The following is a 21,308-nucleotide window of genomic DNA, read 5'->3' as shown; positions in this document are numbered from 1 at the left end:
TCTGAAGCCCTCTTTCCTATGCCTCAAGCCATTGAAACTCCCTATCTGCCTATTTCTACTCTTGCTGGCACATGGCTGGAGTAATCCAGAGATTATTACCTTCGTGTCCTACTTTTTAAACTGCCTCCTTAGCTCCACAAAGTCTGAGCATAGGACCTCAAAACCTGCCCTTGCTAAGTCACTAGTACAGCCATGTACTACAACGTCTGACTCACTCCCTTTCTCTTGCAGAGTATTCTGCACTCTCTCCGAAATGTTCTTTACTTGGCACTGGGGAGGCAACACACCATGCAGCACTCACACTGATGGTTACACCTGTCTGTCCCACTAATTATGGAATCTCCTATAATGACTACATATTTATGCTTTGCTGTTGCAGCCCCCCACCAGCCACCCACCACCACCCCCCCCCACCACCTGTGCAGTCTTTTGCCAATTGGTGCCATGGTCTGGAATGCACTCCTTCAAAGGCATCGTTACTCCTTGTGGTCTCCAATGCTGAGTACTGGTTTGAAAGTGGCACACGGCCCAAAGACTCCCACCACCTCCTGGAATGTACAATCCAGGAAACTTTCAGCCTTCCTGATGCGCCATGGTGACAGCAGTTGCTCCTCAAGCTCGGAAACCCTGAGCTCGAGCTTAAGCAGCTGCAGCCACTTCTTATACACATGGTGTCCCAAGATACATGATTATCCAGAAGCTCAGATATGGCGCAATTGTAAGCAACAGGTCTCAGCTGCCCATCTATGATCTTTAAAAAAAAACATTCTATTCCCTCTTTTAGAATCTAGTTAGTAACTATTAATTTCAATTAATGCCTCCAGACCTCAGCTCTCGCCATCTCCCACTCCCCCTCTCAGACTGCTCCTTGTTTTGATTTAAAAAAAAATACAACAGCACCTCTTCCTTCACTCACCAAATTCCCCAAGTTTAGTACTTATAAAAGTACTCCACAGAACTGGACATCGGGCTACTTACACACTAAGTGGCGACTTAGTAAATGACAGTAACGTTAATGACAAATGGTTTATACTATTAGCTCAAATTAAACATACGCAGTTTAAGTGGTGGGAACTGTACCTTAAATTCTGACAGCCATTCCTCCACTACCCCTTTGTCTGTAGCCAGCATCTTTGCACATCCGTTGCACCTTACTCAACCTTTTTTGAAAAAATGAAAAAGACAAAATTAGAATTATGATATCCAAAATAATTACATCAATCTAGTTGTTAATATACAAACAAAATTGGGGCACTCTTTATATTCAGTAATAACTGGGATACATTAAAGGCGGCAGCTCACCACCACCTTCTCAAGGGCAATTAGGGATGGGCAATAAATGCTGGCCTGGCCAGTGATGCCCACATTCCACAAACGAAAAAAAAACAAACAAACATTCAAAATAAATAATCTTTCCAAGAAACAACTAAACCACCTACAATTAATAAAATGGAAGTTAAATAAACTGGTTGGTTGGTTGGCATCCTTCCATCCATGAAAGATGGACACAAAGCAAACAATCCATTTATTCGGGCTGCCTTCTCTTGGTGCACCTTTATTAATGGCTGTGAAAGCCAATCCTTGAGGGGCAGGTTCTGCCACAAGTGCTGCACATGAAGCTGCCAAGTCACGCTGTAAGTTGTTGTTTTGGCATTGGCGCATGCTGCTAAGCTGCTGTTGCAACTGGTCATCCTGGTAGTGCACATCAGTCTACAGGATGTGCCACCATTTCCCTCCTTCACGAGCTGTGACTCCCAAGTGCAATAGTCAACATTTAGGGCCCTCGTGTCACACTTGCAAGCATCCTTGAAGCAGAGGTTTGGTTTTTCTGATCTGTGAGCTAAATAAACTAGTTGCTTATTAACTGGCAAGTTTACTCAAGATCAAAGTTGGTGGATAGCAGACCATCTCAACTACAGAATTCTAACAGCTACAAATATTAAACAAGACTCTCACCCAAAAATAAATGAAAAGCAGCTCAAATGCGCACCTTTCTCACATAATCCTTACCATAGTATACTTCACTGATTTTTAGTTGTGTTCTTTCAAATCTAGAAACAGAGGCATATAGAACATAGAACATAGAACATACAGCACAGAACAGGCCCTTCGGCCCACAATGTTGTGCATGTACATATGTTTTCTTTTTAATTCTCCAATAATTAAAATAAAAAGGAATGAGACTCGACACTTGTAACGAGGTACTTTTCAATGCCAGAGAAGATTTTTTGGCAGTAATTAAGACCTTGCATGCCGTTAAAAACTCATTTACACTTGAATGGACAGGACCTAATCTTTTGTGGCATGCTTAGTAGGGATTCATCAGGCAAGTACAGCAACTTCACATCATTTCATGCATTTCAATGCAGAGTCTCTGGGCAAGATACTGGTATAGCAAAGTTTCTGGAACAGCAGGGAAACTTGGACAACAGAATAGAATTGTTACAGCACAGGAGAGGGCCATTAGGTCCACTGTGTATGTGCTAGCTCTCCTATGGGGCAATTCACATACAGCCACATCCCTGCCCTTTCCTCACACTGCTGCACATTCATTCTCTTCAGATATCTAGAATATTTAGAAAATGTAGAAAAGTTTACAGCACAGGAGGCAACTCTGCCCATCATGTCTGTGCCTCCCAAAACACAAACCACTCTGTCTAATCCCATTTTCCAGCACTTGATCCATATCTCTGCAGCTCCCCGATTTCCACACTCAACAGTAGTCCCCGGAAGTTGCTGTCCAATTTATTCCGTAATAATGGTAAGTACCATTAGCCTCGCCCTTATCTTTCCTGCAAACTCCAGTGCATTATATCGACCAGAAGGAAGAATACTGTCTTTTCCAAAGCCCATAAAACTTAGAGGCAAAACCAGCATACCAAAAATACTACAAGCAACCAATGTTATGGTGGAGAAGGCGCAGTACTAATCAGCCAATAGTCAGGAGCAGACAGACAATCAGCATCAACGAAAGCCTGTAAAATACAAACTACTTTGGCAGTTCCTAGCTCTATGTCCAAGAGGACTAAACTTATGTTATGAGCTTTGTTTAAGAAATGGGAAACATTTTGCATCCTTAAAACAAGAAATGAAATTTTGGTAAGGACTCAAGAAAAAAAAACGTTGCCTCTTACATCCATTTAAGTTGCAAGAGGTACTGGTATTTTGCTTGGCTATGGGAAGAACAAACTTTACCAACCAATCTTTTGCAACTGACACAAGGACATGAAAGGGAAAACTGTACACAATGTGTGGAATGAAGATTTCAATGGTCAGAATGTCCTTTTCTCATTCCATTCTTTCGTCACAAAATCACAGAATTGTCACAGTACAGAGGGAGCCCATTCAGCCCATCGTGTCTGCATCCGCTCTCTGAATAAGCAATTCACATCCCCCTGCCTTTTCCCTGCAACCCTGCACATTCTTCCTTTTCACATAACAGTCTAATTCCCTTTTGAATGCCTCGACTGAATCTGCCTCCAATACACTCTCAAGCAGTGCATTCCAGATCCTAACCACTCGCTGTATAAAGAAGTTTTTCCTCATGCTGCTTTTGCTTCTTTTGCCAATCACTTTAAATATAAAATAAAAAGTAAATAATAAATCTTTAAACCTAATTAGTCTCACCACTTCTTATTTCATTATTCTGAACTATAATGATTCCTCACCACCCACCACCACCCTTCCCTTACAACTCTGAAGTGCACAGGGAGTTTTCCTTTTTTACAGTCTAAGGGGCGATATAACTGTAAGCTCTTGGGTGCACTGTCACCTATGAGAATATTGTTATAAGAATATGCATATTGTTATTATACACCACGATGACTGACTGCCGTTCACGTCAACTATTTCATCTGAATCTATTTCCACGTGAAACGGGCCCGCAGCCAACAGCACGGCAAGCCTGCTCCTCCTATCGAGGCAGTTTCACGTACACATACAGATACAAAAAGAGAAACACAGACAGAAAAACAGAAAAGTGCAGGGGGGAAAACAAGAGGGTCTGGTAATTTATTGTAAAGGATGGGCTTGTCTTAACTGATCCACATATGAAATCCAGCTTACAAAATATGAAAATAAATTTGTTTTGCTTCATATTTTCAGGATTGCGTTCCAACAAAATTACACACGTCCACATTTGGATTCAGTTCTACAGACTCCATGACTGCAGATCAAAAGCATCCAACAAGGTCGTAGCAACCCAGATGTCCTGCACAAGTGAGCGCATAAATACACAGAGCAAAGGTGCAAGAAGGCAGAGGAGAGTGTAAGGATATTCAGCAATCGGGAGGGTAATATAACAAGATAAAGATAACTACAATCACAAGATTTGTTCACCATTATCCTCCCTCACAAATAACAGACACAGTTTAGTGGAACAAGAACAGAAGCAAGATACTTGATTCAGGTAACAAAATTTCAAGGATTCAATACTCTGGCCTAAACATCCTCTGCTAGGCTTGTCCCAGCAGCTGCCTCCTCCCCCACATTACATCGAATCTATGCAACGCTGCCCCTCGCTCAGCTATTTTAACATTACAGCTACTTGCTCAGCTCCTGCCAAAGATAGGTTTGTTTCTCCCAATCTACAGGAAGCTAACATTGACAGCACCTTAAAAAAAAATCCAGAATGGGTCACTCTTCTCTGGCCCTAATTCATATCGTAAATTGAAGCCTGTAAGCCTTGGCTCAGTGGTACTACTCTTGCCACAGAGTTAGAAGGTTATGAATTCAAGCCCTACTCTAAAGACTGGAGCAGGCTAACAATTCAGTACAGTACAGCAGAAAAGCTGCACTGTCACAGGTGGAATCTTTCAGATGAGACATTAACCAGAGTTCCTGTCTGCTCCTTCATATAACAGGTCTTTCCTGTCTACTCTATATAAGCCCCTCAATTTTGTACACCTCAATTAAACCAACCCTCAGCCTCCTCTGTTCTAAGGAAAACAACCCTAGCCTTTCCAATCTTTCTTCATAGCTACTTTCAAGCCTTGGCAACATTCGTGTAAATCTCCTCTATACTCTCTCCAGAGCAATTATGTCCTTTCTGTAATCTGGTAACCAGAACGGTACACAATACTTCAAATGTGGCCTAACCAGTGTTTTATACAGTTCCAGCATTACATCCCCGCTTTTGAATTCCATATCTCGACCAATAAAAGGAAAGCATATTCCATATGCCTTCTTCACTACTCTCTCTACCTGTCCTGCCACTGTCATGGACCTGTGGACATGCACCCTAAGGTCTCACAGGCACAGTGGCGCAGTGGTTAGCACCGCAGCCGCACAGCTCCAGCGACCCGGTTCAATTCTGGGTACTGCCTGTGTGGAGTTTGCAAGTTCTCCCTGTGTCTGCGTGGGTTTTCTCCGGGTGCTCCGGTTTCCTCCCACAGCCAAAAGATTTGCAGGTTGGTAGGTAAATTGTCCATTATAAATTGCCCCTAGTATAGGTAGGTGGTAGGGAAATATAGGGACAGGTGGGGATGTGGTAGGAATATGGGATTAGTGTAGGATTAGTATAAATGGGTGGTTGATGGTCGGCCCAGACTCGGTGGGCCGAAGGGCCTGTTTCAGTGCTGTATCTCTAAACTAAACTAAACATAAAAGGCTTTGTTCAAAGCAGGGGAGCTCTTCTGGTACCTGGTCAAAGTTTGTACCTCAACCAATATCACTTAAAAAGATTACTGGTTATTGCTAGCAGCTTGCTGTGCACAAACTGGCTGCCACATTGCCTACATTACAACAGTAACTATATTTCAAAAGTATTAAATTAATTAGCTGTAAAATGCTTTGGGCACCCTGAGGTTATGAAAAGTGCTACATAAATACGTTCTTCCTTTCATGAAGCCACCCCTTGGAAAGGTACAATCTCAGCTACAGTCAAATATGGATGCCTGGATTAAATGAATAGAGATCATGTAAACTTCAAACCTTCAGCACCTCCCACCTCTGAAACATAGGAAAGAGCTTTCATATTTTATTTATTACCTAACTCTTCTTCCTTGTTCACAAATTGCATACTGCTTCCTAGTGCTTACCACAGTGAGACTTCCTACCAGAAAAAAAAATCAAAGCACGGCCTTTGCAGTTAATTTTATTAATTTGATTACAGACTGCCATAAGGGAGTAGAATTTTGTGTTTCCAACTCCACACAAATCAAAGTAGTGCCGCAACTTAACAGTTGTTAAATGCCTTAAAAAACAGAAAATGCTGTAAATACTCAGGTCAGGCAACTCTTTTCCCCACTCCACAGATGTTAACATTTCAAGTCAACGACCATAGAACCATAGAAAAATTACAGCACAGAAGGTGGCCATTCAGCCTGTCATGTCTGCACCAGCCAAAAAAAACTGGGCACCCAATCTAATACCACTTTCCAGCACCTGGTCCATAGCCTTGCCAGTTACAGCACTTCAGGTGCATGTCCAGGTACCTTCTAAAAGAATTGAGGGTTTCTGCCTCCACCACCATTCCTGACAGTGAATTCCAGACACCCACCACCCTCTGGGTGAAAATGTTTTTCCTCATGTCCCCTCTAATCCTTCTACCAATCACCTTAAATCTGTGCCCCCTGGTAATTGACCTCCGTTGGGGAAACAGGTCTTTCCTGTCTACTCTATCTAAGACCCTCATAATTTTGTACACCTCAATTAAACCAACCCTCAGCCTCCTCTGTTCTAAGGAAAACAACCATAGCCTATCCAATCTTTCTTCATAGCTGCAACTTTCAAGCCTTGGCAACATTCTTGTAAATCTCCTCTGTACTCTCTCCAGAGCAATTATGTCCTTTCTGTAATCTGGTAACCAGAACAGTACACAATACTCCAAATGTGGCCTAACCAGTGTTTTATGCAGTTCCAGCATTACATCCCCGCTTTTGAATTCTATACCTTGACCAATAAAGGAAAGCATGTTCCATATGCCTTCTTCACCACTCTATCTACCGGTCCTGCCACTGTAATGGACCTGTGGACATGCACTCCAATGTCTCACACTCCTCCTACTCCTCTCAATATCCTCCCGTTTATTGTGTATTCCCTTGCTTTATTTGCCCTCCCCAAATGCATTATCTCACACTTCTCTGGATTGAATTTCATTTGCCACTTTTCCACCCACTCAACCAAACCATTGATATCATTCTGGAGTCTAAGGCTATCCTCTTCACTATCAACTACACAGCCAATTTTTGCGTCATCAGCAAACTTTCCAATCATACCTCCCACATTTAAGTCCAAATCATTAATATATACAACAAACAGCAAAGGACTCAACACTGAGCCATGTGGAATGCCACTGGAAACAGTTTTCCATTCACAAAAATATCTGTCGACTACTACCCTTTGTTACCTGTCACTGAACCAATTCTGGATCTAACCTGCCACATTCCCCTGTATCCCATGTGCTTTCATATTACTGACCAGTCTGCCATGTGGGACCTTGTCAAATGCCTTACTAAAATCCATGTATACCACCTCCACTGCACTTCCCTCATCATTCCTTTTTGTTACTTCCACAAAAAACTCAATTAAGTTAATAAGACATGACTTCCCCTTAACAAATCCATGTTGACTATCCCTGATTAATCTGTGCCTTTCTAAGTGGCAGTTTATCCTGTCCCTCAGAATAGATTCTAACAATTTACCCACCACCGAGGCCAGACTGACCGGCCTATAATTATTTGGCCTATCCCTCGCACCCTTTTTAAACAATGGTACAATGTTCGCAGACCTCCAATCGTCTGGTACCTCTCCTGTATCTAGTGAGGATTTGAAGATGATCCTCAGCGCAATCGCCATTTCCTCCCTGGCTTCCTTTAACAACATGGGATGCAATCCATCCGGCCCCAGCGATTTATCCACTTATGTCAGAACTGGGTAAAGTTAGAGATGTACCAGATTTTAGACAGGTACAGAGGCAGAGAAAAATAAGAAAGAAGATTGAGATAGGGTGGAGAGCAGGAAACATTAAAATGATAAAAAGGATGGTGGTGCAAGGCAAAAGGAGATGGAAGAAACAAACAATGGGTCTAGAGGAGATGTAGATGGGATAAAAAGCTGAAACTGCCAAAAAAAAAAAGTGGGGGCAAAGGTTATGATCTGAAATTACTGAACTCAATGTGGAGTCCTGAAGGCTGGATGGTACCTAATGGAAAGATGATGTTCTGCTCCTCAAACTTATGTTGAGCATCACTGTCCTTGACCTCCTATGCTGTTCCAAAAGGGTCAGAGAGGGAGTTGGGCCCAGAATTAAAATTATAAGTGATCAGAAGCTCGGGGTCACACTTGCAGCCTAAAAAGCTGCTCCACAAAGTGGTCACCCAATCTGCGTCTGGCCACCCCAATGTAGAGGAGACTGCATCGTGTGAGTAGTAAATACAGTATACTAAATTGAAGTAGGACAGTAAATTACTGATTTACGTGAAAGGAGAGTTTGGGGCATTGGAGAAGGTAAAAAGGCAGGTGACGCATTGTCTATCCTTACATGTGAAGGTGTAGGGAAAGGGATAGGGTGTTGGAGGTGATTGAGGAGTGAACCAGGATGTCACGGAAGCACTGGTGCATTCAGAATGCTGAAAGGGAAGGAGGGTAAGAATTGCTTGGTGATGGCATCATGGAGATGGCAGAGGATGATCGGTTGGCTATGAGAAACATATTATACAATAGTACAACTCAATTCTAAAAGTGATCAAAATCTTGCATTGGTCTCCAAATTTAAGCTGAGAGTCCATTTTGTCTTTAGTAGCGTATTCAAATAAACCCACCATCGCCAGCTTCCCTGATGTCTCTGCAAGTTCAATTAGCAGCTGAGCCATACAAATAAGAAAGGTCCCTAGTTTGATCCCCAGTCTGTGCCAAGTTAGTTGTTTCTATCCAAAACACGGTAGGAGTACAACAGTTAGCCTCAGCAACCTTGTTGTCCTCTTCTGAACACACATTACCGGAAGTGCATGATTGCAGATTTGATCAAAGATGTCATGCCTCCCATGGCACTTAGATCAAGTACTTGGATCATAGTTTACTCCTGTTACTATCAGTGGAACCATAAACCACCAAGCAATCAATGCTTTATCAAGAGGAAGGAAGGGGAGGAAATTAGACAGCACAAAAATATACACAATCTCTACACATTGTGCACATAGAAATAGCAGAAAGTACCCAAACTATCAAATCAGAGATCTGAACTGCTATCACATAGAAACACAGAAAATAGGAGCAGGGCCTTCGAGCTGGCTCCGCCATTCATTATGATCATGGCTGATCACCCAACTCAGTAGCCTGTTCCAGCTTTCGCCCCATACCCTTTGATCCCTTTAGACCCAAGAGCTATATCTAACTCCTTCTTGAAAACATACAATGTTTTGGCCTGAACTGCTTTCTGTGGTAGAGAATTCCACAGGCTCACCACTCTCTGGGTGAAGTCCTGAAAGGTTTACCCTGTATCCTTAGACTATGAGCCCTGGTTCTGGACTGCCCCACCATCGGGAACATCCTTCCTTCCTGCATCTACTCTGTCAAGTCCTGCTGGAATTTTATAGGTTTCTATGAGATCCCCCCCTCACTCCTGAACTCCAGCGAATATAAGCCTAACTGACTCAATCTCTCCTCAAAAGTCAGTCCCACCATCCCAGGAATCAGTCAGGTAAATCTTCGCTGCACTCCCTCTATAGCAAGAACATCCTTCCTCAGATAAGGAGACCAAAACTGCACACAATATTCCAGGTGTGGCCTCGCTGAGGCCCTGTATAATTGCGGAGACATCCCTGCTCCTGTACTCGAATGCTCTCGCTATGAAGGCCAACATACCATTTGCCTTTTTTAACCGCCTGATGCACCTGCATGCTTACCTTCAGCGACTGGTGTACGAGAACACCCAGGTGTCGCTGCATATTCCCCTCTCTCACTTTATAGCCGTTCAGATAATAATCTGCCTTCCTGTTTTTGCTACCACAGTGGATAACCTCACATTTATCCACATTATACTGCATCTGCCATGCATTAGCCCACTCACTCAACTTGTCCAAATCACCCTGAAGCCTCTCTGCATCCTCCGCACAACTCACCCTCCCACCCAGTTTTGTCATCTGCAAATTTGGAGATATTACATTTAGTTCCCTCATCTAAATCATTCATGTATATTGTGAATAGCTGGGGTCCTAGCACCGATCCCTGCGGTAGCCCACTAGTCACTGCCTGCCATTCGGAAAAAGACCCATTTATCCCTACTCGGTTTCCTGTCCGCCAACCAATTTTCTATCCATCGCAATACACTACCCCCAATCCCATGCGCTTTAATTTAAATGCTAATCTCTTATGTGGGACTTTGTCAAAAGCCTCCTGAAAGTCCAAATAAACCACATCCTCTGGCTCCCCCTCATCAACTCTACTGGTTACATCCTCGAAAAATTGCAGTAGATTTGTCAAGCATGATTCCCCTTTCGTAAATCCATGCTGACTCTGCCCGATTCTACCTCTGTTCTCCAAGTGCTCTGCTGTAAAATCTTTGATAATGGACTCTAGAATTTTGCCCGCTACCGACGTGTATAATTCCCTGCTTTCTCTCTACCTCCCTCTACCTCTACCACAGTGGCGCAGTGGTTAGCACTGCAGCCTCACAGCTCCAGCGACCCGGGTTCAATTCTGGGTACTGCCTGTGTGGAGTTTGCAAGTTCTCCCTGTGTCTGCGTGGGTTTCCTCCGGGTGCTCTGGTTTCCTCCCACAAGCCAAAAGACTTGCAGGTTGGTAGGTAAATTGGCCGTTATAAATTGCCCCTAGTATAGGTAGGTGGTAGGGAAATATAGGGACAGGTGGGAATGTGGTAGGAATATGGGATTAGTGTAGGATTAGTATAAATGGGTGGTTGATGGTCGGCACAGACTCGGTGGGCCGAAGGGCCTGTTTCAGTGCTGTATCTCTAAACTAAACTAAACTCTTTAAATAGTGGGGTTACATTAGCTACCCTCCAATCTGTAGGAACTGTTCCAGAGTCTATAAAATCTTGGAAGATGACCATCATCCACTATTTCTAGGGCCACTTCCTTAAGTACTCAGGGATGCATACCATCCGGCCCTGAGGATTTATCGGCCTCCAATCCCATCAATTTCCCCAACACCATTTCTCTACTAATACTGATTTCTTTCAGTTCCTCTCTCTCACTAAGCCCGGTGTTCCCCAACATTTCTGATATATTTGTGTCCTCCTTTGTGAAAACAGAACCATATACCACATTCACCTGCTTAAATGGCAAACTTTTTTTTTAAATTCGTTTGTGGGATGCAGGAGTCACTGGCTAGGCCAGCATTTATTGCCCACTCTTAATTGCCCTCGAGAAGGTGGTGGTGAGCTGCCTTCTTGAACTGCTGCAGCATGTGGGGTAGGTACACCTACAGTGCTGTCAGGGAGTTCCAGGATTTTGGCCCAATGGCAGTGAAGGAACGGCGATATAGTATTATACAATGCCTCAAATGATGTTAAAGATTGTATACTATGTGAATAAACGTCAAGACAGGGAAAGACGACACAAGTAACAATCTTTTGAAATTTTAATCTACCTCTCTGCAGTATTCAGAACAGTGACTAGAAGAATCAATGGCACTCTGCAAAAAGATCAATACACCGGGGAGAAAAGGAACACAAATTAAATATTGAATGCAACTACCTCAGGACTTCCAACCTTTTTTGCCTGTTACACACCAAAAAGTTACTGCAGGTTCATTGCTACAAGACCAGCACGCCAGAATCAACTTGAGAGAGAGACAATACTTCTCTTTATATTGCCCATCAACTCTATTTCAAGTTTATACAGACATGCTTATACAAATGTGCAGAGTGCCCATTAAATTTTAAACATCAAGTGTAAAAGGTAGAGTTCACTTTGTCAAAACATTTAAAACAACTTCAAGTTTATTAAGTGCTTAAGGGACCACAAATATTTTTAAAACTCAGTTTGACATCACACTGGAATTATATGCCATGTCGTTTCAGGCCCAAGTGGAATGACACAGCCCCCCTTCCCACCCCACGCCTGGGGTCAGGTCACTCCTCCAGTATCAGATTGGAACCAGATTCCAAAATTATTTGATCACATTTGCGTAGTTGCAAAGCAGAAACTGATGCTGAAGCGTCAGTGTAACTATGCTGTGAGTAGTTATCGAGGTGAGGAGTTAATAGCATAGATAGTTATAAACCCAGAATGACTCAGGGTTCTTTTACATGAGGAATTCCATAGTTTTATGAAGCCAATAACCCTGATGACAATATCAGTATTCACCACCTTAATTCTTTGCAAACTGATTTATAAAATCATTATACAGATATGCTCACTAGCACATGGTGCTAGTGTGTAAGAGGAGGAGAATTGAGCAATTGAACACGTGGCTGGAGAATTGGTGTGGAAGGGAGGGCGTCAGATTTCTGAGGCATTGGGACCGGTTCTGGGGCAGATGGGACCTGTACAAGATGGACAGGCTACACCTCAACAGGACCAGAACTAACATCCTTGCAGGGAGATTTGCGAGTGCTGTTGGGGAGAGTTTAAACTAGATTGTCAGGGGGATGTGAACCTGAGGGGTAGCTCAAATTGGAAGGAAGTAAAGCTGGTAACAGGAGGTAGAAAAGTAGCAAGTGACATTAGAAGGCAGGCGAAACAAAAGGCGAGCATCAACTAGGTTTAGAATGCAGAATAATATCATGACGACAAGGTTAAGGGCACTCTACCCGAATGCAAGCAGCATTCGAAACAAGGTAGATAATGCAAAGGCCCAAATACAGGTAAATGGGTATGATCTAATTGCCGGAAACGTGGCTACAGGGTGACCGTGACTAGGAACTGAATATTCAAGGATATTCGACATTTAGGAAGGCAAAAAGGAAAAGGAGGTGGTGTTGCACTGATAATAAAGGGATGGGATCAGTACATTAGTAAGGGAGGATCTCAGATCTGAAGAACAAAATGCGGAATCTGTTTGGGTGGAGCTAACAGCCAGCAAAGGATAGCAAACATTGGTAGGAGTTAATAGGCCACCAAGCAGTAGTGGTAGTGTGGGGCATGGTATTAATCAGGAGATTAGAGAAGCATGTAGATTAGAGAAGCATGTAGCATGGGTAATAAAGTAATCATGGGGTGACTTTAATCTGCATACAAGACTGGATAAACCTAATGAGCACTAATGCTGTGGAGAACCAGTTTCTGGAGTGCAGTTAAGGATGGTTTTCTAGAGCAGTATGTTCAGGAACCAACACGAGAACAGGCTATTTTAGATCTCGTATTATAGAATGAGAAAGGGCTAATTAATAATCTTGTTGTAAAAGAACCTTTAGGGATGAGTGACCATAATATGAAAGAATTTTACATAATGCTTGAAAGTGAGGCAGTTCAATCTAAAGCCAGGGTGTTAAATTTAAAGAAAGGAAATTATGAAGGTATGAGTCACAAATTGGCCGAGGTGGATTGGGAAAATACATTAAAAGGTATGACAGTACATAGGCAATGGACAGTCTTTAAAGAAATATTACATAGTTTACAGCAGCTAAACATCCTTCAAGGAACAAAAACCCCGTAAGTAAAGGCAGTCAACTGTGGATAACAAAGGTAGTTAAGGACTGTATAAGATTAAAAAAGGCCTACAAAGTTGCCAGAAATAGTAGTAAACTGAGGATTTGGAGGATTTTAGAATGCAGCAAAGGAGAACCAAGAAACTGATAAAGAAAGGAAGGGAGAATAGAATATGAATGTAAGCTGGAAAAAAACAAATGGACTGTAAAAGCTTCTGTAGGTATGTAAAAAAGAAACGTTTGGCTAAGACAAATGTGGGTCCATTACAGGCAGAGTCAGGAGAATTTATAATGGGGAAATAGAGAAATGGCAGAGAAGCTAAAGGATTATTTTGTATTAGTCTTCACTGAGGAAGATACAAGAAATCTTCCAGAATTAGAGATCCAAGGGATTAGGGGGAATGAGGAATTGAAAGAAATTAGTAAGAAGGTTGTATTGGAGAAATTAATGGGCCTGAAGGTTGATAAGTCCCCAGGACCTGATATTCTACATCCCCGAGTGTTGAAAGAGGCAGCTGTGGAGATGGTGGATGCATTGGTGATCATCTTACAAAACTCTATAGATTCTGGATTCACTCAGCAGGTCTGGCAGCATCTGTGGAAAGAGAAGCAGAGTTAACGTTTCGGGTCAGTGACCCTTCATCGGAACTCCGAAGAAGTGGTTCCGAAGAAGGGTCACTGACCCGAAACGTTAACTCTGCTTCTCTTTCCACAGATGCTGCCAGACCTGCTGAGTGAATCCGGCATTTCTTGTTTTTGTTTCAGATTTCCAGCATCCGCAGTATTTTGCTTTTACTTTTCTATAGATTCTGGAATGGTTCCTGCAGATTGGAAGGTAGCAAATGTCACCCCACTATTTAAGAAGGGAGGGAGAGAGAAAACAGGGAACTACAGACCTGTTAGCCATACATCAGTCGTTGGGAAAATGCTACAATCCATTCTAAAGGATGTGATAAATGGATAATAATGATCTGATAGGGCATAGTCAACATGGATTTATGAATGGGAAATCATGTTTGACCAAGCTGTTGCAGTTTTTTTTTTGAGGATGTTACTAACAGAATTGAAAAGTGGTCAGTGGACGTGGTATACTTGGATTTTCTGAAGGCTTTTGATAAAGTCCCCCACAGGAGGTTGGTTAGCAAAATTAAAGCACGTGAGATAGGAGGTAACATACTGACCTGGATTAAGGAATGCTTAACAGGCAGAAAGAGTGTAGGAATAAACGGGCCATCTCACGTTGGTAGGCTGTGACTATTGGGGTACCACAAGGATCAGTACTTGGGCCCCAGCTATTCACAATATAAATCAATGATTTGGATGTGGGGACCAAATGTAATATTTCCAAGTTAACGGATGAAACTAAACTAGGTGGGAATGTGTGTTGTGAGGAAGATGCAAAGTGGCTTCAAGGGGATTTGGACAGATTTAGTGCATGGGCAAGAACGTGGCAGATGGAATATAATGTGGAAGAATGTGAGGTTATCCACTTTGGTAGGAGAAACAGATATGCACAGTATTTCTTAAATGGTAAGAGATTAGAAAGTGTCGATGTACAAACGGACCTGGGTGTCCATGTCAATAAGTCACTGAAAGCTAACATGCAGGTGCAGCAAGCAATTAAGACAAATGGTATGTTGGCCTTCATTGCAAGAGGATTTAAGTATAGTAGTGAAGTCTTGCTTCAATTGTAGAGAACCTTGATTAGACCGCACCTGGATTACTGTCTGCAGTTTTGGTCCCCTTATCTTAGGGGGGAGTGCAACAAAGGTTTACAAGCCATGTTCTGGTGGGATGGTGGGACTGTCCTACTGAGAGAGACTGGGCCTGCATTCTCTACAGTTTTGAAGAATGAGAGGTGATCTCATTGAAACCTACAAAATACTTAAAAGGGATAGATAGGGTAAATGCAGCTAAGATGTTTCCCCTGGTTGGGGAGTCTAGAACCAAGGCACACAATTTCAAAATAAAGGGAAAGCCACTTAGAATAGAGAATGGAGAAATTGCTTTACTCAGAGGGTTGTGAATCTTTGGAATTCTCTACCCCAGAGGGTTGTGGAAGCTCACTGAGTATGTTTAAGACAGAGATTGACAGATTTCTAAATACAAATGACAAAGGGATAGGAGGATAGTGTGGGAAAAAGGCATTTAAGTGGATGATCAGCCACTTTAATGGCGGGGCAGGCTTGATGGTCTGAATGACCTACTCCTGCTCCTATGTAAATTTGTTTCATTTTTCTTCTGGAATTTATGATCTAATTCAACTTTTGTTAAGAAAGTTCAGACAACAGGTTTTATTTCACTGGCTGGAAGACTATATTCTGAAGTTTAGAAAGTTACATACAGGTCAAACAGTCTGAAAAGATAACAGGTCAGTAATAAACATTTAGACAAAATTATTCAAAAGTAAAGGCTACTCAGTTCATCACTTCTGCTGCATAAAGGATTATTTATTTTATGGACTTCCCACCTACACCATTCCTTAATTCCCCATTTTGAAAAGTTCCTTCCTAGAATCTCAATTGTTACAGCACAGGAGGAGGCCCATCATGTCTGTGCTGGCTCTCTCAAACAGCAATTTACCTAGTGCCACTCCCCTGCCTTCTCCCCATAGCCCTGCACATTATTCTTGATCAGATAACAATCCAATTCCCCCCTTGAATGCCTCAATTGAACCTGTCTCCACCATACTCCCAGGTAGTGCATTCCAGATCTTAACCACTCGCGTGAAAATTTTTTCATGTCGCCATTGCTTCTTTCACCAAATACCTTAAATCTGTGCCCTCTTGTTCTCGATCCTTCCACCAGTGGGAACAGTTTCTCTCTATCTACTCTGTCCAGATACCTCATGATTTTAAACACAATCAAATCTCCTATTAGCCTTTTCTTCTCCAAGGAAAACAGTCCCAGCTTCTTCAATTTAACTTCATAGTTCCTGATCCCTGGAACCATCCTCGTGAATCTTTTCTGCACTTCCTCTAATGCCATCACATCTTTCCTAAAGTGTGACACCCACAACTGGACACTACTCCAGTTGAGGCTGAACCAGTGTTTGATAGAAGTTTAACATAACTTCTTTGCTTTTATATCTACACCCCTATTAATGAAGTCTAGGATGCTGTATGCTTTATTCACCACACTCTCAACCTGTCTTGCCACCTTCAACGATTTACACACATACACACCTAGGTCCCTCTGCTCTGCACCCCCTTTAGAATTGCACCCTTTGTTTTATATTGTCTCTGCGTTCCTCCTACCAAAACGAATCACTTCACACTTCTCTGCTTTAAATTTAATCTGCCACTTGTCTGCCCATTCCACCAACCTGTCTATGTCCTTTTGAAGTTCTACACTATCCTCATAGTTCACAATGTCCCCAAGTTTCCTATCATCCCCATCTATCCTGCAATAATCTGAATAAAAAAAGAATTCAAGCAATTAAATTAATATCGCTATAACCTTTAATGACCATCGCAACAGATACAGATGCAGCTCCCTTTTACAGGTCTCAATCAATTGAATCAATTACTTTTTTGGAGTCTGTTCCCAATGTTCACTATCCTGTGGGTAAGTTTCCTTTCAAATCTTAGCCTTATTTGAGGTTTCTGAATTTTATGTTCATCCTATGATTACTCACCAAGTTTACTTATTTGTGTTTGTCACAATTTCAACTGCAGTTGAAGTTTGTGCAAAGAATTTCTAGCCAAGTGTTCTTAGAACATTTTGAAGAGATTTCCTTATTTAGTAACGACTTAAAGAACACTACCCATTATGGCTTGAAAATGAGTTGTGGTATGTTATGTACTTCATACTTATTCAGTGAGTCAACAGAAAAAAATGCTACACTCAAAAAGATATCACCAAACAATAACATTGAAGAGTTATTGTGCTCCTCCTTTCAGAGCAAGAATCAATTTTATAATTCATAATGAATCACAAAAAATTGCAAACCCAGCTTTGTTAAATTGGTGCAGAATCTTTTAAGCCATTTAAAATAATCACAAATATTTTTCTACTCTTAAAGTGCTTTGTTGAATTCAGCTACAGCACTTTCAACCACTTTCTATAAAGAAATTGCAGAGGAATAACATCAACTCTCATAAATCAAGGGCGAAACAGATTCAAGGGCCTATGTTCCTATGTTCAGTTCCCAAAATTTAAGTATATATTTTTGCATCGTGCACATTTTATTCATTACACTTACACGTCAAACATCAGCTTCACTTTCTTAAATGCACATCTTGCATCCACTTCAGTCTGGAGTGGCTAAAATTTCAATCAAGAAATAACAAACCATAAATAGTGAGATAGACAATGTAGCAAATAGGGGAAAGTGCAGAATGTTATGATCCCTGTGGACACCAACAAACCAAAAGAATCGAATCCACCGACTGACCCCAATTCAGGAAACAAGATTTCACTTCTATAAATTTTACTTTAACATTCAAACCAAAACCAACATAAATTAAACATGAAGCAGGCAGACAGACAGATCACGATCAATATCAAATACAACATGGTTTCACTGGGCAGCCCAGCCAGCATACATGGCACCAAACTTCAAAGTTCTTTTCAACTTTCCCTTACGGTACTTGTCGACTATCAGTCTCGGGCCAGTATTTAGCCTTAGATGGAGCTTGTCACCCACTTTGGGCTGCATTCACAAACAACCTGACTCCAAGAAGACTCTATGCCAATGAGCCAGGGGCCGCTACCAGCCCCTAGCAAAACTGGAGTTGACGGGATCATGGGGAAAACTCTCCGTTGATTGGAGTCATACCCAGCACAAAGGAAGATGGTTGTGGTTTTTGGAGATCAATTATCTCAGTCCCAGAACTGCAGGAGTTTCTCAGCGTAGTGTCTGAGGCCTAACCATCTTCAGCTACTTCATCAATGACCTTCCCTCCATCATAAAGTCAGAAGCAGGGATGTTCGCTGATGACTGCATAATGCTCCATACCATTCAGAACTCCTCAGAACTGAAGCAGCCCGTTTCCAGATACAGCAAGGCCTAGACAACATCCAGGCTTGGGCTGTTAAGTGGCAAGTTACATTTGCTCCACATGTCAGAGAATCTAACCATCTCCCCTTGATGTTCAATGGCATTACCATCACTGAATCCCCCACAATCAACATCCTGGGGTTATTATTGACTAGAAACTGAACTGGACCAGCCACATAAATGCTGTGGCTACAAGAGCAGATCAGAAGCTGGGAATTCTGTGGCGAGTAACTCCCGTCTCCCCAATGCCTGTCCACAAAGCAGAAGTGAGGAGTGTGATGGAATACTTCCACTTGCCTGGATGGGGGCAGCTCCAACACTCAAGAAGCACCACGTCATCCAGGACGAAGCAGCCCGTTTGATTGGCACCCCAACTACCACCTTCAACTTTCACTTCCTCCACCACCGAAGCACAGTGGCAGCAGTGTGTACCATCTACAACAGGGTTGTCCAACCTTATCGGGTCAGAATAAAGCACACCAACCAGGTTTCTCTAATAAACAACAAAATCATCATATTATAAACCAAGTTTTAACCAGTAATGAAGTAGAACATACACACAAATTGAAATATTAAAGCCCTTTATTTATCCTAGCCCTCACACACATATACAATTAGTTAACCAGGAAAAAGGGAATTTTTGTTTACAACTGTAAAACAAATAGAAGGAATAAAATAAACACTTAGGCTGAAAAGAAGCTATGGAAAGAAGTCTTTTGTTTCGGTGAGGTGTTCCAAAGGTGTCAACTGCTGTCAATGGGATCTTCCTAGAACAGTTCTTTCTGGGCGATGATGATCAGTTTGGGTAAGCTTTCTAAGAGATGCAGCTACAAAAGGCTCCACATAGGTCTTACAGCAGGAGTGCAGCAACAAAGGTTTCAGTTGCACACATTTGACATACGAGTTTTTCTAAAATAAACATGTAGGCTTTCTTCAAATACTGGAGGAAATAGGAATCTCTTGATGCAGGATTTCCTTTCAAGAGAAAGATGAGCGTTTTTTCTTTTGTCCAGGCAGAAACACCAACTGTCTTTTTTTTTTATATAAACAGTTCAAATTGAAACCCAAAACCTTTTGGAAGTCTAGTCTTAAGACATCTATAAATCTTGGCTCATCACTTCTCTACAAACATCTCTCCAAGCCAAAACCTTGCTGGTTTTTAATTTGAAACAGATGCCTTCCAGTAACTGTTTACAGTTCCACTCTCAATTCAAACCTTCCATTAACTGTTTACAATTCCAGCACCTGTGGAATCTCTTTTCAGTTTTAAAATACAAATTTTCAAGTTTTAACAAAAAAAATGGAAACCCTTGTAACACAAGGCAGATATTCTGCGCCTCAACAGGACTAGGATCAATATCCTCACAGGGGTTTTGCAAGTGCTGCTGGAGAGGTTTAAACTAGCTTGGCGGGGATGGGAACTTAAGAGTAGGTTCAGAAGGGAGAGGAGAAAAGTTGGAAATGGAAGGCAGAAAATGAGTAAGCATGTTTGGAAGGCAGGTGAAACAAAAGCTGGAAAATAGACAAGTAGGGGGTTTGGCAGTGCTAAATGTATATACTGCAATGCAGGAAGTTGAGGGAATAAGGCAGATAAGCTAAGGGCACTGATTGGCAAATGGAAATGTCATAGCATAGCTATTACTGAGACATAGCTGAAAGGAAGGCAGGAACCGCATCACAGCACAGCAATCTTGGTTATAAGGTTTTCAGACGAGATAGGAAAGAGAGACTTAAAAAAAAAAGAGCTGGGTCGCAATATTGATTAAAGAAACAATTATAGCTATGAAGAGGGATGATATGGTCGAAGCCAGTATATAGCAAGCCCAACAAGGGATGGGGGCGGTTCTGGATTTAGTTCCAGGGGATGAAGCTGGACAGGTGGAAGAGATCATAACTCAGTTAAATTTAAGGTAGTTATGGACAAAGACAGAACTTTATTTTTGGTTGCAATTGGGGAAAAGCTAATTTTAATCAAGCAGAGATGAGATTTAGCTAAAGCCGACTGGAAACAGCTACTTGAAGGTAAATCAGTGTCAGATCAATAGGAGACATTCAAGAAAGATAAAGCGAGTTCAGAGCAAGTATGTTCCCCTTAAAGAAAAAAGGGTGGGAGTAACAAATCCAGAGCCCTCTGGATATCAAGGGACCTAAAAAGGAGGGAATAAAGAATAAAAAACAGAAGCTTATGACAAGCACTGAGGGGTCAATACTGAAAACCGAGTGTATAAAAAAGTGTAGGGGTGAAATTAAAAAGGAAATTAGGAAAGCAAAGAGAGGGCATGAAAAAATATTGGCAGGTGAAGTCAAGGAAAACTCAAAGGTTATAAAATACATCAAGAGCAAGAGGATAACTAAAGAGAGAATAGGGCATATTAGGGACCATAAGGGTATCCTGTGTGTGGAGGCAGAGGAGGTTAGTATGGGTTCTGAATGAATACTTTGCGTTTAGTTTTCATAAAAGAGAGGAATGATACAAACATTGCAAACAGGGAAGAGGAATGTGAAATATTAGATGAAATTATCAGTGAAAGAGTAAGCATTGAGTTTAACATCTTTGAAAGTCGATAAATCTCCAGGCCCAGATGAAATGTATCCCAGGCTGTTAAGAAAAGTAAGAGAGGCAGCAGAGGCACTGACCACCATTTTTCAGTTCTCTCTGGCTACATGTGCGGTGCAAGAGGACTGCAGGATAGCCAAGGCTGTACCATTGTTTAAAGAGGAAGAAAGGGATAGACTGAATAATTACAGGCGAGT

The 21,308-nt window shown here is 41.9% G+C and overlaps 1 protein-coding gene across 4 annotated transcripts in view; it reads right to left on the bottom strand.

Annotated features, from left to right (window-relative positions):
* hycc1 (hyccin PI4KA lipid kinase complex subunit 1) overlaps positions 1-21,308 on the bottom strand; it is a 109,058-nt gene that overhangs the window by 74,618 nt on the left and 13,132 nt on the right. For 3 of the 4 annotated variants that reach the window (XM_068008862.1, XM_068008859.1, XM_068008861.1), the window contains exon 2: positions 1,081-1,160. In XM_068008862.1, the coding sequence (XP_067864963.1) occupies positions 1,081-1,131 (51 nt within the window). In that variant the 5' untranslated portion in view covers positions 1,132-1,160. Of the gene's footprint in view, positions 1-1,080; positions 1,161-17,756; positions 17,811-21,308 lie in introns of those variants that run through there. The other variant, XM_068008860.1, reaches the window with a different exon arrangement.

The sequence above is a fragment of the Heterodontus francisci genome, chromosome 2, assembly GCF_036365525.1.
Source record: "Heterodontus francisci isolate sHetFra1 chromosome 2, sHetFra1.hap1, whole genome shotgun sequence".
In the NCBI taxonomy this organism is placed as follows: domain Eukaryota; kingdom Metazoa; phylum Chordata; class Chondrichthyes; order Heterodontiformes; family Heterodontidae; genus Heterodontus; species Heterodontus francisci.
Note: the sequence above shows the minus strand (reverse complement) of the source record. Positions and strands in the feature narration are given on the sequence as shown.